The 18186-nt window shown below is 42.0% G+C and overlaps 1 protein-coding gene across 2 annotated transcripts in view; it reads left to right on the top strand.

Annotated features, from left to right (window-relative positions):
* The window catches only part of immt (inner membrane protein, mitochondrial (mitofilin)), an 84841-nt gene extending 67258 nt beyond the window's left edge, over positions 1-17583 (top strand). For both annotated transcript variants that reach the window (XM_047353875.1, XM_047353874.1), the window contains exons 13-14: positions 15059-15188; positions 16610-17583. In XM_047353875.1, the coding sequence (XP_047209831.1) occupies positions 15059-15188; positions 16610-17217 (738 nt within the window). In that variant the 3' untranslated portion in view covers positions 17218-17583. The remainder of the gene's footprint in view (positions 1-15058; positions 15189-16609) is intronic.
* Positions 17584-18186: the final 603 nt, after the last annotated feature.

The raw sequence follows: 18186 nt of genomic DNA, 5'->3' as shown, positions 1-18186 counted from the left end.
ATCAGTGGACAGCTCAGCCCCTCTCTTCACCCGAGTGTCCAAAACATGCGGCCGAAGGTCTGATGATACGACAACAAAGTCGATCATTGACCTCCTGCGTAGGGTGTCCTGGTGCCAAGTGCACTGATGGACACCCTTATGTTTGAACATGGTGTTCATTATGGACAATCCGTGACTAGCAAAGAAGTCCAATAACGAAACACAACTCGGATTCAGATTGGGGAGGCCATTCCTCCCGATCACGCCTCTTCAGGTGTCACTGTCATTTCCCACATGGGTGTTGAAGTCCCCCAGCAGAATAATGGAGTCCCCGGGAGGCTGGGTACTCCGCACTACCGCTCGACCTGTAGGCCGAAACAGTCGGAGACCTGTCCCCATGCCACAGACACAGGGATGCGACCCTCTCATAATAATAATAATGCATTTTATTTGACAGCGCCTTTCAAAAAACCCAAGGACACTTTACAACATTAAAAACACAATTAAAACATTAGGGAAAATAAAAAGATAAAACCACAAAATAAAAACCTTTATTTTGGGTATAAATGCAGCTAACTTTAACAGATGAGTTTTCAATTGTGTTTTGAAACCAGGCGAGGGGTGTGTGTGTGATACCAATGGAAGAAAGTCTATGAAGCAGGATTGAATGAGAAATTGTGTCGACCAGACTGGAACTGTCAAAGACACAGGTATGCGACCCTCTCATCCACTGGGGTAAACCCCAACACGAGACGGCTGAGCTGGGGGGCAACAAGCAAACCCACCCAAGCCCACTGCCTCTCCCCGCGGGCCACTCTAAAGTAAAAGAGAGTCCAGCCCCTCTCGAGGAGATGAGTTCCAGAGCCCAAGCTGTGCGTGGAGGCGAGCCCGGCTATTTCTAGTCGATATCTCTCGACCTCCCGCACAAACTCAGGCTCCTTCCCCCCCAGCGAGATAACATTCCACGTCCCTAGAGCCAGCCTAAGCATCTGGTGATGGGGCCACCGAGGTCTGCACGTTCGTCCACCACCCAATCCTCTTTGCACCGGTTCCTCATGGTTCCCCCTGCAGGTGATGGGCCCACTGTGGAATGGCCTCGCATCTCTCGTTCGGGCTTCGCCCAACCAGGTCCCGTGAGGAGCAACCCGGCCACCAGGCGCTCTCTGACGAGTCCCGACGAGTCTCTAGGGTGGGACCGCGGCTCTGCCGTACCCAGCGACGTCACGTGCCTCAATTTCGTGGTCCTCATGAAGGTGTCTTGAACCGCTCTTTGTCTGACCAGTCAGCTAGAGCCTGTTTGCCATGGGAGACCCTGCCAGGGGAATTTAAGCCCAAGACAACATAGCCTCTAGGTTCATTAAGGTAGCGTTTCAAGGCGGCCAGATTTAAATATTCATTAAAAATCCATATTTCATCATAAAATTCCCAGCATATACTTAGATGACCATGACTGTAGAAGGAACCATTTAAGTGTTTATTCAAGTGCCTGAATTAATTGTCTTTTCAACCAAAAATTGCGAACTGTCATTTCCATAGTACTTGGCCAAATTCATAAAAAATATATGGTAATTCATAAAATTCTCTTAATATTCAATTCAATTCAGTGTATTTATATAGCGCCAATTCACAATACGTTGTCTCAAGGCACTTCACAAAAGTCAGGTACATACATTCCAATTAATATTCTCAGATAACCATATCTAAATATGGAATTATATACATTGTTTATCGTTTCCCTAATTTCAATGATTGATATATTAATTAACAATTATTTTTAAAGCAATTATATTAGTAATAATGACCAAATTTTAAAACTTCTCAAAATCCAGTGTCAGAAAAATCTGAAATTATTCACCAAGAACATTATTATGAAGAATATGCCTGAGTTTCTTTAGTCACCACACCTAAATTTTTTTCATCAAAATTATTTTATAATTGCCATTATTGATTAGCATATATATATTATAAATTAATTGTACACAAGTGGGCAGTCCAAATTGAACAGTGTTTATTGGGGATTATAGGCATTCTCTGCTTAAGCAGTGTACAAAATTTCACGGTGTTGTAATTTTGAAATATGTACCGTATCATTTTATTGGCTATCTGCAGTCTTATCGGGCCCAGGTTTACTTTGATTAACCTTGACCCTAAGGAGGAGTTAACTAAATTAGGTTTTGCATATTATGCAACATTGTTGCTAACCTAAGCATAACCTTATCTTTTTTTTTAAACTCACATGATTTAAAATGACTCAAAGAACATCCAGGAATAGAGATTTAGTCTTTGCAACCAGCAGTTTCAAAGAGAATCACCAAAACGCCTTTTACATTCTACCAGCCCCATCTAGTAGTGAAACATATGAATTATTTTTATTTACCTAGGTGGCACAATTCAATTTCCCCAACAAAATCTTTCAAATTCACTGAGTTCAAAGGTCAAATGTGAGATGTCATACGTAATAGCAACTCCTAGTTATTAGGGGGTCTGAATTTTAGTATCTGAGTAGCGTTCTTAATTTCTTACTAGGTTGCTATGTCAGTTTTCCTCCTGCATTTTCTGGTTCTTACGCCCAACAACTTTTAGCAGAGACCAAGAAGAAGAATACCTAGAACTGCAAGCAGTACTGACTGGTTCAGAGCCCAAACTAGCAAGTCCTTCCCTGGCCCTCTTCCCATGTACACCCTTAGCCAGCATTCTGCCAGCGTCGCCTGCCGTTCCCCATGTGGACCTTTTCTGATGCTTAGGAAGTCTCAAGGCTCAGGCTCAGAACTGGAAGAGACATACTTACACTAGCAGCTGTAATTAACCCAACAGTTCAGTAAATTTAATTTAATTCTTTATTTAATTATTTAACAGGGACAATGTACATTAATTAACATTGCTGTAAATGTACCGAAATTAGCCAATTGTCTATTTTTCATTCATTTTCCCTGGACAAATGAAAAGATTTGTCTCACTACAAACAACAGAAAGGTAAAACTGACAATAAAGTTTAAATGAACATAACTATACAAATTATGTAAATAAAAACAATACGTACAAATACAATAAATACAATAGATAAAGAAAACAGCACTACAAACACTATATAAAAGTCAAAACAGTCATGTGGAAGCTAAAAAACACAGGACACACTTTTCGGGTCTTTGTTAGTTTAACACCAGAAAACAATGTCTTTTAATCATTTATTTCACAGCATTAAAGTGGGTAAACATCTAATAAGTATGAATACTTTTTTCACTGCAAGTTGTGTTGGTTAATAAAGAGAAAATGTATTGAATTATGTGGTTATATAGCATTACATGTGGGAAAAATGCGTGGGGTATGAATATTTTTGGCTAGGTTGTTTTAAAGAAACATTTTTAAAATGTGTATTCAAAGCTCTTAGAGGTTTAAAGGGTATGTCAGCCCAATTTTCTGTTTACATTTTATTGTTTAAACACTAGTTTAATAGTGGCAAAAATATTCATACCCATAGATTTTTCCATGTGATGCTGTACAACCATCGAGGAAAAAACAGAAGTAATGACCCAAATTACTACTGTGCTTAGGGAGTATGCGTGTATCAGCTTTAACGCTGTAATATTCGTTCAGTCTGTAATTCTATGTAAACTAGATATTTTACATGATCCTGTGAAGATTCAGATATTATACAGCTGACTGTACTTCTTGAGGAAACTGAACTTCATTTAAATCAAGTTTATTCCTGTCACATACACTCCCCTGACATATAAACCACCTTTAAATAATTAAACAAGAAACTGATGCAGGATTTAAGCCTAAATGAATAGGTTTTAGTTCACAGAAAAATTTAATTAGATTCACATTCAAAATGATCGCAATTGTTCTGTCTTAGACTCTTTTGACAATATTTACCTGTTATTTCTGGGGGGCGACCGTGGCAATGGTGGCAGGGGGTCATCATTAACATGATGCTAGCATGCAAATGCCCAAATTGCTCACCAGCAACTCACCATTGTTTTCTTTAGCACACTGCGTCAATGTGAATCAGCATAAAACATAAACACAAAGGAATTTACCTTCCCTATGCTTGTCAGCCTGGTACTGGTGGGCAATTTCAGATTTAACCTTAGTATTGGACAGAACAAACCATAACAGAACAAGTCTACACCAAGCTGTGCAGTTTTCAAGGAATGTAGAACTAACAATGACATTTGAATAGTCTGCCAAAAACTCGTTTTTATTTAACAACAGTTTTATTTTAAACCCAAGCATAAAGCTTATAGCTTATAAAAATAACTAGAAATACTCTCATTTTGATCCACAGCATTGCTAGTTTTTACTTAAATACTGCAAACAAACAAAAAAACTGTATTTTTGACAGACCATTATGCTGTGGATTTACAATATAAGCTTTTGTCGCAATGCTAACGGCATTCCTGCGAACGGTTTCTGATAAGTTTCAAGTATGGCAAAAGTTAGCTCTCATTATCTTACTCACCAATAAGCAAGACAAACTCCTGGTTGTTCTGACAAGGCTGATGGTTGAATAAACACCAGTTTATTCGTGAAAATAAAGTCATTAGCTGCACTTGTTAGTATAAACACTGATATTTGGTTGTCTACTTCACGGCTATGCAGAGGAGCGGCCTGCATAGCAACCTCAGCTTTATTTCAGACACATAAAGACAGGATGCTTGAACCTGTGAATATTCAAATTCCAAAATACTTTATTAATCCCAAAGGGAAATTAATTGTTGTTGTAGCTCATATTATGAAGGTTTCTTCAAAGAGCCATTGTAGATGCTGATGGCTGTGGGCAGGAAGGATCTCCTGTACCAGTCTGTCTTACAGCAGATCTGAAGAAGTCTCTGACTGAAGACACTCTGTTGTTGTAGGACAGTCTGAGGAAGAGGATGCTCAGGGTTCTCCATAATGTTCTTCATTTTATGAAGAATCTTTCTTTCCACAATGATCTCCAGAGGTTCCAAAGGAGTCCCCAGAACAGAGGCAGCCTTCTTTATCAGCTTGTTGAGCTTTTTTAAGACCCTGGCTCTGATGCTGCTTCCCCAGCAGATTATGGCAGAAGAGGTCACACTCTACACAACAGACTTATAGAAGATATGCAGCATCTTGCTGGACTTTACTTCTTGAAGAAGTAAAGTCTGCTCTGTCCCTTCTTGTAGATGGCTTCACAGTTGCATCTCCATTCGAGTCTGTTGTCCAGATGAACACCCTAGGTATACATCAGTGGCGGATGCTGGTCTTTCAAGGAGGGGAAGCTCAATTTCAAGATCACTGATTGGCTCATTTCGCTGTCAATCAAAAAGGGATTCAGCCTCAGACAGATCATCCAATCATCATGCAGAAGCTGAGCGTCCGAGCCAGCCGAGGCCAGCCCACTGCCCCAAAGACCCCCAGAGACGCTGACCGTCCGATGGGCGGGACAAAGCCCAGCATTTTTGCTTCACTATTGAACTCACTGTTTAAAGCTGTGAAGCTGTGGGAATGAGTGAGAGGAAAGCCGCGTCGTTACCAGTGATAAGAAGCTGATTCTGAACAAAAGTTGAGCGCGTTGTAGCGCAAATTTAGCCAATGACATGAACACAACACAGTATATATTTGATCACTTATTTTTTGACATTTTAGGGGAAGCTGAGCTTCCCTTGCAGTCTTAGAGCAATCGCCAATGGTATACATACTCCTCCACAACCTCCTCTTATTCTCCCATGATGGAAATAGCGTTTGCTCTATTCCTATTTCTTAAAATTCAGTCATCTCCTTTGTTTTATTCAAGTTTGAGATGATTGTTTCCACATCATCCCACAAAGTGGTCCACCAGCTCCCTGTACTCAACTTCTTGTCCATCTCTGATACATCCTACTACTGCAGAGTCGTCCAAGTAGTTGTGCAGATGAGAGAAGTCTGTCATATACAGGGGTTGGACAATGAAAGTGAAACACCTGTCATTTTAGTGTGGGAGGTTTCATGGCTAAATTGGACCAGCCTCGTAGCCAGTCTTCATTGATTGAACATTGCACCAGTAAGAGCAGAGTGTGAAGGTTCAATTAGCAGGGTAAGAGCACAGTTTTGCTCAAAATATTGAAATGCACACAACATTATGGGTGACATACCAGAGTTCAAAAGAGGACAAATTGTTGGTGCACGTCTTGCTGGCACATCTGTGACCAAGACAGCAAGTCTTTGTGATGTATCAAGAGCCACGGTATCCAGGGTAATGTCAGCATACCACCAAGAAGGACGAACCACATCCAACAGGATTAACTGTGGACGCAAGAGGAAGCTGTCTGAAAGGGATGTTCGGGTGCTAACCCGGATTGTATCCAAAAAACATAAAACCACGGCTGCCCAAATCACGGCAGAAATAAATGTGCACCTCAACTCTCCTGTTTCCACCAGAACTGTCCGTCTGGCGATCCACAGGGTCAATATACAGGTCCTTCTCAAAATATTAGCATATTGTGATAAAGTTAATTATTTTCCATAATGTTATGATGAAAATTTAACATTCATATATTTTAGATTCATTGCACACTAACTGAAATATTTCAGGGCTTTTATTGTCTTAATACGGATGATTTTGGCATACAGCTCATGAAAACCCAAAATTCCTATCTCACAAAATTAGCATATCATTAAAAGGGTCTCTAAATGAGTTATGAACCTAATCATCTGAATCAACGAGTTAACTCTAAACACCTGCAAAAGATTCCTGAGGCCTTTAAAACTCCCAGCCTGGTTCATCACTCAAAACCCCAATCATGGGTAAGACTGCCGACCTGACTGCTGTCCAGAAGGCCACTATTGACACCCTCAAGCAAGAGAGTAAGACACAGAAAGAAATGTCTGAACAAATAGGCTGTTCCCAGAGTGCTGTATCAAGGCACCTCAGTGGGAAGTCTGTGGGAAGGAAAAAGTGTGGCAGAAAACGCTGCACAACGAGAAGAGGTGACCGGACCCTGAGGAAGATTGTGGAGAAGGGCCGATTCCAGACCTTGGGGGACCTGCGGAAGCAGTGGACTGAGTCTGGAGTAGAAACATCCAGAGCCACCGTGCACAGGCGTGTGCAGGAAATGGGCTACAGGTGCCGCATTCCCCAGGTCAAGCCACTTTTGAACCAGAAACAGCAGCAGAAGCGCCTGACCTGGGCTACAGAGAAGCAGCACTGGACTGTTGCTCAGTGGTCCAAAGTACTTTTTTCGGATGAAAGCAAATTCTGCATGTCATTCGGAAATCAAGGTGCCAGAGTCTGGAGGAAGACTGGGGAGAAGGAAATGCCAGAAGTCCAGTGTCAAGTACCCACAGTCAGTGATGGTCTGGGGTGCCGTGTCAGCTGCTGGTGTTGGTCCACTGTGTTTTATCAAGGGCAGGGTCAATGCAGCTAGCTATCAGGAGATTTTGGAGCACTTCATGCTTCCATCTGCTGAAAAGCTTTATGGAGATTAAGATTTCATTTTTCAGCACGACCTGGCACCTGCTCACAGTGCCAAAACCACTGGTAAATGGTTTACTGACCATGGTATCACTGTGCTCAATTGGCCTGCCAATAGTGTGCAATGAATCTAAAATATATGAATGTTAAATTTTCATCATGACATTATGGAAAATAATTAACTTTATCACAATATGCTAATATTTTGAGAAGGACCTGTACACGGCCGGGCTGCTATAGCCAAACCTTTGGTCACTCAAGCCAATGCCAAACGTCAGTTTCAATGGTGCAAGGAGCGCAAATCTTGGGCTGTGGACTATGTGAAACATGTATTGTTCTCTGATGAGTCCACCTTTACTGTTTTCCCCACATCCGGGAGAGTTACGGTGTGGAGAAGCCCCAAAGAAGCGTACCACCCAGACTGTTGCATGCCCAGAGTGAAGCATGGGGGTGGATCAGTGATGGTTTGGGCTGCCATATCATGGCATTCCCTTGGCCCAATACTTGTGCTAGATGGGCGCGTCACTGCCAAGGACTACCGAACCATTCTTGAGGACCATGTGCATCCAATGGTTCAAACATTGTATCCTGAAGGCATTGCCGTGTATCAGGATGACATTGCACCAATACACACAGCAAGACTGGTGAAAGATTGGTTTGATGAACATGAAAGTGAAGTTGAACATCTCCCATGGCCTGCACAGTCACCAGATCTAAATATTATTGAACCACCTTGGGGTGTTTTGGAGGAGCGAGTCAGGAAACGTTTTCCTCCACCAGTATCACGTAGTGACCTGGACACTATCCTGCAAGAAGAATGCCTTAAAATCCCTCTGACCACTGTGCAGGACTTGTATATGTCATTCCCAAGACGAACTGATGCTGTATTGGCCGCAAAAGGAGGCCCTACACCATACTAATAAATTATTGTGGTCTAAAACCAGGTGTTTCAGTTTCATTGTCCAACCACTGTATCTGTCCAACTTTACCAAACCAGATACTGCTTTTTTTCATGCAGCTTCTTTTAAAGAATTTCAGAAACAAATGTAAACCTTATTGTGCGATAGTTGCAAAGTTCATGGTCAAGCTGTATGAATAATAAAGCACGGATTCATACCAAATTGACGAGGGTTACTAGACATTGTGGGTTGAAACAGTGTGGCCAATTTCATTAGGATTGTCAAACGATTGTGAGAGATACAGATTTCTTGAAAACACAAACTTTTGAAAAAGTAGAATGAGGGACTTTGAGATAGGTCAAAAAGAGTGTATGAAATGTTCAGCATTATCCAAAGGAATATATCATGCCTATTTGAGCTTATTAGGAGAAAAGGCTGATTTTTGGTCATTTGTTAAAATTTTGGAAGTCAGATGAAGAAATTTTCCAACTTTTGCTAACAGTTCCTGCCCACTTAAGTCAATCAATGCCATATTTAATATATCATCTAAGGGTTATATCCCAAAGCTATGTGGAAGATTTTTTGAGATATTTGTAATTTGGGTTAAGAAGGACATTTAAAATGTGTTAGGGTTTAGGAAATATGGCCAATAAAAACGTATGGCCGGCTAGTGTACGATATTTTTCTGCGTATAAATTTCCAATACAGAAAAAATATGGCTGGATAAAATTTTTCGGTTTCCTCCCTAGATGGTAGATTCTTTCTAATAACGCTCCCTAGTTATTGGGGTGTCTGAATTTTTGTATTTGAGTAGCAATATGGGTACGTAATCCGCGTACCAAATCAAACTGGACAAAGGTTTTGCAGTACGGGCTGCAGAATGAGCTTTAGCAGAGAAGAAGAATAATAATAATGGTAAAACGAACAGAAAACAATAGGATTCCCTGCTCCACCGGAGCAGGCGAGTTCTGCACGCTTGGAACCCTAATGAATCCTAATGAAAGAATTGCGCAAAAACACTTGCAAAAGTGGTTCAGTTCCCTAAACATATACCTGAACTCAACTGCAACCAACTACTTTTGAAATTTCCCTAACGGTAAACAGAGTCCAGCGTTGTATAATTGAATCTGGGTATAAATGCAGCTATTACGTTTTTAACCTCAGATGTTTTTGAGGAAAACTTTAGTGAACAGCATCATCAAGTGGCCCAGCAGGTTAGAGAAAGAGCTGTCATTATGTTTAAAGTGGTGTTATGCTGTAAAACCATATCTCAAGCTTCCAACATGTCACAGAGAGCTGCTCATCCAAAAACGGAAAGAGTGTGACACAACCACCTACAAGGACCTAGCCGTCCAGCTAAACTGGCTGGCTGGGTAAGGAGAGCACTGATTAAAAAAGCAACCAAGAGATGGTTACCATGGTTACTCTGCAGGATCTGCAAGGTACCACGGCTCATGGAGGGGAATCTGTTGACTTCTATCAGTTGTAAAATGGTAATTGGACTGAACTTATATAGCACCTTTCCAGTCATACTGACCACTCAAAGCACTTTACACTACAGCCACATTCACCCAGACGCACTTACTAATGCACACACATTCATACACTGATACGGCGATCAGTAGGCAATTTGAGGTTCAGTGCCTTGACACATTGACATGTGTCATCAATCCTGCAACCCTCGGATTGCAAGACAACCACTCAACCACTCTTCTCTCTTAGCCACAGTTGCCTCATCACGTAGTGCAAGTTGTGCATTCCACAAATCTGACCTTTATGGAAGAGTGTCAAGAAGAAAAGCTTTATTGAAAGAAGTCCCATTTGCCACAAACCATGTAGGGGATATAGCGTACTCGTACTCATTGTCTTCCGCTTATCCGGGACCGGGTCGCGGGGGCAGCAGACTCAGCAGAGACGCCCAGACGTCCCTCTCTCCAGACACCTCCTCCAGCTCCTCCAGGGGGAGCCCAAGGCGTTCCCAGGCCAGCCGAGAGACATAGTCCCTCCAGCGTGTCCTGGGCCGTCCCCTGGGCCTCCTCCCGGTGGGACGTGCCTGGAACACCTCCTGAGGAAGGCGTCCAGGAGGCATCCGGTATAGATGCAGGAGCCACCTCAACTGGCTCCTCTCGATGTGGAGGAGTAGCGGCTCTACTCCGAGCTCCTCCCGGATGGCCGAGCTCCTCACCCTATCTCTAAGGGAGTGCCCGGCCACCCTACGGAGGAAGCTCATTTCAGCCGCTTGTATCCGGGATCTCGTTCTTTCGGTCATAACCCAAAGTTCATGGCCATAGGTGAGGGTAGGCTCAGCTCTCTCTTCACCACAACGGACCGGCACAGGGCCCCCATTATTGCGGCAGCCGCACCGATCCGTCTGTCGATCTCCCGCTCCATTCTTCCCTCACTCATGAACAAGACCCCAAGATACTTAAACTCCCCCACTTGAGGCAGGAACCTCCCTCCAACCTGAAGAGGACAAGCCACCCTTTTCCAGTCAAGAACCATGGCCTCGGACTTGGAGGAGCTGATATTCATTCCAGCTGCTTCACACGGCTGCGAACCACCGCAGTGCATGCTGCAGGTCTTGGCTAGAGGGGGCCAGCAGGACCACGTCATCTGCAAAAAGAAGAGACGAAATCTACTGGTCCCCAAACCAGACCCCCCAGGAGCCCTTGGCTGCGCCTAGAAATCCTGTCCGTAAAAGTTATGAACAGGACCGGTGACAAAGGGCAGCCCTGCCGGAGTCCAACATGCACCGGGAACAGGTCCGACTTAGTGCCGGCAATGCGGACCAAACTCCTGCTCCGCTCGTACAGAGACCGGATGGCCCCTAATAAAGGGCCCCCGATTCCATACTCCTGGAGCACCCCCTACAGGGCATCACGAGACACACAGTCGAATGCCTTCCCCAAGTCCACAAAACACATGTGAACCGGTTGGGCAAATTTCCATGAACCCTCGAGTACCCTGTAGAGGGTATAGAGTAGAGGGTGACACGGGAGTGGATTTTCTCTCCTGTCCCATCCCAATCCCAGGCCAGCATAAAAAAAAAAAATCCTGTCCCGTCCCACTCCTGGTAAATTGATTCCCACTCCTGTGCCACTCCCATTTTTGTTTTCTTCATTTAGTCTTTTGGCAATTTCTTTCTTTGAAGGACCAGTTAGGTCCCTGTTTTTAGCTGTAGTAAAGGCCAGTTAAAGTAAAAAGAATAATAATGAAGAAATAATAAAATATCAAACAAGGAAACAGACCATGTCTATCTTAGTTGAATAAACAAAATGTACATAGTTGTATTTTACTCATTTATTAAGTGATTGTTTCCTTTGAACAATGACATCACTTTTATGTTTCAAGTTGCTGAAAAGAAAGAAAAATGCACCTAGTAAGAGAAATGTACTTGTTGAACAAAAGTGCAAAAAGGCATTACCTTCATAATTTAGAAACTGTACCTCAATGGTTCACAGCCCTGGTTCTCAGGGACCCCTTCCCTGCAAGTTTTAGATGTGTGTCTGCTCCAGAACATCTGATTCAAGTTCTGACATGACCTCCTATACAGGCATCAAGAATGGAGGGTCAAACTGGACAAATTTAATACAATAAAATCATCATTAAATAAATGAATGTTGTGAATGTCCCATAAGTGAAGTAAATGTAACATGAAAGAAATGTAACATTAAATGTGCCATTAAATTAAAGGTACCATTTATTTATTTAATACATCATTAGAAACAATAAATGTACCATTATATTATGAAATGGATTATTATGCAATTAAATGTGCCACTGAATAATTAAGTATAATTTTAAAGACGACATGACGTAATTAGTGGTACACTTAATATTTAATGATGTATTAAATAAATTGTACATTTAATGGTACATTCAATTTTTTCTATTTCACAACATATTTATTTAATATCTTCCCTTGATGAAGCCTTTCTACGGAGTCCGCGAGGGGACAAGGGGGGATTTTTTTCTTTTTTGTGTTCCCACGCAATAGTCTTTGCGTTATTTCGCAATACTTTGTGGGATAGTTTCCAAACCAGATAACTGCAAAAATGAAACAAACACTACACCCGTTTTGAGATTTATTGAGTTTTATTTTGAAATCAGCCTTAAATAAAATTATCTTCAAATCAGACTAAAAGACAGTTTTTATCCACAAGCTGCCAAACAAACTACTGAACTCTGGACAATAATGCTGCACAAAACCACATCTGTGACACTTTGTTTGCTTATTACTGCTGCATGATGTGTACTTTTTTTTTTGTACGCCATTAGTGTCTTTGTTTTTATCGTGATTTGAACGGTTCTTCTTATCCTAAGCATTTCATCGCATTGTTTACTGCGTGTTAACCTGCATATGACAAATAAACCATATCAATGACATATCAGTGTTTGTTTTATGAGCAGTTTATCATCTGTGCTGTTGCTCCAAAATGCCGAATGCAAAAGTATTGCGTTGGGACGCAAAAGTAATACATTTCCCCATGTCCCCTCACGGGCTTCCGTACCTTACCTCTTAAATCTTTAGAGCACATGCAGCAATTTTGTTGGTCAGATGAGACTTGACACATGATGGTACTTTTGGTTTGATGAATGAAGAGATGCAGGGCTGATTTAATCCAGAATTTGCCTTACAAGTGTCCCTTAATCACTGGTGAACTTGATTACAACTAAACACGTTTTACAAGCAGCAGACTGCGTGTTAACAGCGCTGCATTCAACTCTCCTGACGTTCGGTAATATTTGCGACTTTCCTGTCAGCTCTATGAGTTTAATAGATAAGTCCTTACTTCTGACTTTACGTTGCAAATCCAATTTTACCGCGTCCAGTTCTCCACCTGCGTTTGCTCCTCCATCCTGAACGCAGGTGGAAAACATCGAGCAGAAGCACTGTTGGCTTGTGGGTCGTGTAGTTTGTTTGACTCACATTATAGTATAGGCTTCTTGGAAAAAAACTACACAATGGTGGTGTCGATCCAAGTTTTTTTTTCTTAAAGTTTATAACAAAGTCTCAGTTTTACATTTCCTAGGACAATTGATCGTAGTTTATTTTCCCTCCTATTGGTTAGCTCTCGCTCCCGTCTGCTCCCGTTCATTTTTTATCCTGTACCGTCCCAATCACGTGATCTTTACTGATGCTGTCTCCCGTCCCGCGGGATTCCCGTGGGAATCCCGTGACTTGTGGGACTCTTGGAAAAAATGTCAGCCTCTAGTATAGAGCTGGTCCAGTGTTCCACGGCCGGGACGAAAACCACACTGCTCCTCTTGAAGCCGAGGTTTGACTATCGGCCGGACTCTCCTCTCCAATACCCTGGCGTAGGCCTTACCATATATAGCAAATGTGATAAATGTGCTCTGGTGAGTTGAGGCCACAATTTAACTTTTTGGCCTACATGCAAAAGGCTCTGTGTGGAGGCAAACATTGCACAACACCCTGAAGTAACCGTTTGTTTGCTAAAACATCGTGCAGCATCATTCCGTGGGGGTGCTCCACCTCAGCAGAGACGAGGAAGATAGGTGGGGTTGAATACAGGACAATCTTGGAAGAAAACCTGTTAGAAACTGCAAAAAACCCGACACTGATGTGGATGTTCACCTTCCAGCAGGATAACCACCCTAGACATAAAGGCAAAGATACAATGGATGGTTTAGATCTAAACTTATCCATGGTCCAGTCAAAGTCCTAACCTAAATCTAGTTGAAAATAGGTGGCAAGACCCGAGAAAACAATGTACAGACTTTGTATCCAGTCAGACTAAACCTGAACTATTTTGTGGGGACAAATGGGCAAAGCTTTCAAGCTGTAGATTTTAAAAGCTGGTGGAGAAGGAAACCTTTAGGTCGCATTGAATCGTTACTTCAATGCAGAGCCTCATTCAGGAATATCAAAAAGGCGAAAGCAGAGCAGAATGACCCCCCATCAGCAGGAAGAAACTTCTAGTAGTCTACTGTTTCGCCCCGCTTGGGGCCGAGAGGACATAAAATTTCAGGGCCAGGAATCCTATCTACGGTTAAAAAAAAATTTGAGAAAAGACGAAGAGAAGTCAACATCAGTTTTCTAACATGTCTGTGGGCCTCTGAACCAGACTGGGTTAGTTTGAGGACTGTTTGGGCTTCACTTGTAACCAAATTTGGCTTCCACAAGTCAAACTAGTTAATTAGAAAACTGAATCTGAGATCATTGAAGTTAGGTGGTTTAATCAAGAGGATTACTTGTGCACTAAACATTAATTGAGTTTTATGCTTCTGCATATTTAGTTTTTTCTGCACTTTTAAGAATACTGACATAGCACAGTATGGAAGGCTGAGGTGCTATGTCTCGCATTCACAGGGGGAAAAACACGAGACTAGCCCTGTTTCTCTTTACTCCTTGCATTATGGCATAGGGTGCTAACTAGCATCCCATCTTCAATCTGAACAAGAAGATCATTGAGAGTTTCAAGAGAAGCAAGAATAAGATAAACTTATTCAGTTTTCTGAGAAAAGCTGCTGGAGGACTACATATACAATATATGTGTTGGGAATACGCATGAAGAATGAACTAGGGGAACTGTGTTCGTAGAGGTTTTAGTGTTTTAAAATATTGCTTCATGATCCTGTGTTTCCTGCTTGTCAGTCAGTTTGTACTAGTCATGTTTAAAGCTCAATTCAACTGCAGCATTTTATTTTAAAATATTAGTGCTGCGTGTAATTTGAACAAAATGTCTGTCACTCACTTCTCTAACAATTTGGCTTGGACTTAGTAACTGTTGTGTCCTTTCAGGTCCTGAGCAGTAAGATACTGGAACAAGAGACCCGCTACCGTCAGCTCACTCAGGAACAGCTCGATAACTTCACTCTGGATATGAATGCTGCCTACGCAAGACTGAAGGGAGTGGAGGAGGCCATAGACAGTAAGATACCAACAAACAGAATAAATAGATGCCATTCTACTGAGCAGTATGGATTGGAACTACAGTGGATCTCACAAACAAGTGTACACATCCCTGTTGGAAAGCCAGGTGTCTGTTATGTAAACTAATGAGTACATGGCAATTCATTTCAACTTTTTTTCCTAACATACTCTTTAGAATTGTGGCCCAAAGGTCCACCAGAACACATTCTTCTTTGTTTTGAAGCTTTTAATGGAGTACTAGTTGCTTAAGTCTGACCCTGGTTTGTACATTTGGATCATTTTGACCCCTGTTTACCTCTCTGCAAGCCATGGCGGTAGGTAGCAAAAAAGATGCCGGCTGAACTTTGTCATGTTTTCTGGATTAACGCTAATTGTTGGCAGGTTTGAACTCTAGGAGACTGAATGCTAAAATTTGATTATTTTAATCTAGTGTACCTTAACAACATAGTTATTGCCCCTTTTTAAAATGTTGTCTTTTTTCCCAACTACCAGATGAGTGTTTTTCAGTTGAGGCGTACAGGTAGATGTTGCATCAAAGCTAGAAAAGGTTTTGAAATGATTTGTGATATTCTCACTTTTTATTTGGCAAGAGTGTGTAAACATTTCAGATCCACTGTATGTGGTGGTGGTGATGTGTGTGTCTATGAGGGTCCCTTTGGTGTTACTACACGTAATCAACAGAGAAGGAAAATATAAAAACGTTTTATCCATTTAACGAATGAAAAACTAGATCAACAAGAAAACGTCTTCAAGATTTCACAAACATTTACTGGTCTGAGATCAAACACAGACATTGTTAACAGAGTTGGAGCTTTGCTGCTGAATTAACTACAGATACCTTGTGAACTAATTGTAGTGATGCTAATGTCACAATGGAAACATCTTGTCCGGTTTCTGCTGTTGAATAGCTTTAACCCAGATTAGATGTAGATGTTCTGTGGATATTTCCAGTTTTGGGACACCAGATAAGATTTCTGCTACATTGTTCCCACAGCAAGACTGTTGTTTTAAACATGGCCAAAATGTTCTTCATGTTCAACCCAAACTTTGCTGTAACTGGGCTACAATTCTGATTTATTTAGGCGGATTGTCATTTCCTGGCTGTAATTTAGATATTTCTTTCTTCAACAATATCTGTTCTGTATTGAACAGATTCACTCTCAGAGAGGGAAGTCACTGGATTGGTTATGTGAAAGAAATGTTGAATGTTTTGGCCTTTGTGTAGGAAGCCAGCACAAACAGTAAAATCAGGATATTTTCTTGAACAAACCTGCAAATAGAATTTAGGTAGTGCTCTATAATATAAGACACCTTCAGCTTTTAGGACAGAGAAGGGAATTGAAACAGTCCTGATATTCTGTGTTTTCTTGTTTTTGTGAAGTTGATTTGTGCATCCTTCTCCCTGCGCTCTGACTGCAGGCCACATGGAAGCAGAGGAGGCGGCCCGTAAAGCTCATCAGCTGTGGCTCTCTGTGGAAGCTCTCAACTACACCTTAAAAACTGCAGGCACTGAATCTCCCAGCATGCCTCTGGAGGACGCTGCTGACGCTGTGCGCGCCAGCTGCGTTGACAATGATTTTGCCTTGGCTCTGGCATCAGCACTGCCCGAAGAATCGCTGAAGCGCGGTGTCCACAGTGAGGCTTCCCTTCGTGCTCGTTTCAACTCCCTGCGATCGCTTGCTCGTAGAGTTGCTCTCATCGATGAATCCCACAACACCTTGTACCAGTACTTTTTGTCCTACCTTCAAGCTGCATTGCTTTTTGAGAACCAACAGGAAGCCCCACCCACCCAGCTACGCAGTGAGGATTTAGATTCATTCAAGCTGCTTTCATATGCCAGCTATTGCCTAGAGCATGGGGATCTGGAGTTGGCAGCTAAACTGGTGAACCAGCTGCGAGGAGAGGCCAGGAGAGTGATCGAGGACTGGCTAACTGAAGCCAGACTCACACTGGAAACCAGGCAGGTGGTCAGTTTGCTTTCAGCTTATGCGAATGCCGTGGGCTTAGGAACCACTCAGTCTCCATAGCTGCCACGTTGACCAGGCAACATTAAAGGAAACTTTCCAGTACGTGTTTGTCTTTTCAGTTCTCACAGCAGGCCAGAAAGGCTAGAAAGGTAACTCTGTTGGTAGAGGAAGCCAGATGGAATGAGGTTGGATCTACAACAGCAAAGGAAAGACCATTATGTTTCAGCTGTGCATTCATTTAAGTTAACCCACAGATTAGTTTTAAAATCACAAAGAATATATGTAGTCTAGGTTTGTGTCTCAACTTCAGTAATTTCCTTTACTTTATTTGGCAACATGTCATGGTAACCTCATCCTAACATTAAATTATATTTCATGCCACACTGTTGTGAATATTACACATGTTAAATAAATAATGAAGAGGAATACTGTGTCTAATGCTTTTGTCCTCACACAGCGCTCAGATACAAGTCTTAATTTGGTCCTTAAAGTGTGAACTCCCTGCAGGTCCTCTAGTCTCCTTCCAGTGTGTGTGTGTGTGTGTGCGCACGCAAGCATGTCTATCTAATCTTGTCTGGATCGGTTCCAGAACACAAGCAATGTCTGGACATGTTGCCTGGTCCACACAAGGGGAAATGGGTTATGTGGGTTAATGGTTAGGTTTAGTACTAAGGTATGAATTGAGTTAAGGTTAGGTTTCGGGTCAGATTTACGCTATAGCAGTGAATGGAAATCAGCTCTATTTTTGTTCGTGTTGCTAGCAACTGTAACAGCAGTCTTACAACAATCCAAATACAATAAACACAGTTCTACGCTGCATTTAATGCACATAAAAAGCCATAAAACTATAAATACTGAAAAGTAGTAAAACTGCTAAAAACAGTCACAGTAAGAAAGTTTTACGTTGATGCAAGTAGCAGCCATGTTCAATGCGGAAGTCGGCTATGTTTCTGTTGCTCCGACTTAACGGCTTGTAATTCCGAATTTAGGGAAAATTCTAGTTGAAGAGTATAAATGAAGCGCACCATT

The sequence above is a fragment of the Girardinichthys multiradiatus genome, chromosome 23 (assembly GCF_021462225.1).
Source record: "Girardinichthys multiradiatus isolate DD_20200921_A chromosome 23, DD_fGirMul_XY1, whole genome shotgun sequence".
NCBI lineage: Eukaryota > Metazoa > Chordata > Actinopteri > Cyprinodontiformes > Goodeidae > Girardinichthys > Girardinichthys multiradiatus.
Note: the sequence above shows the minus strand (reverse complement) of the source record. Positions and strands in the feature narration are given on the sequence as shown.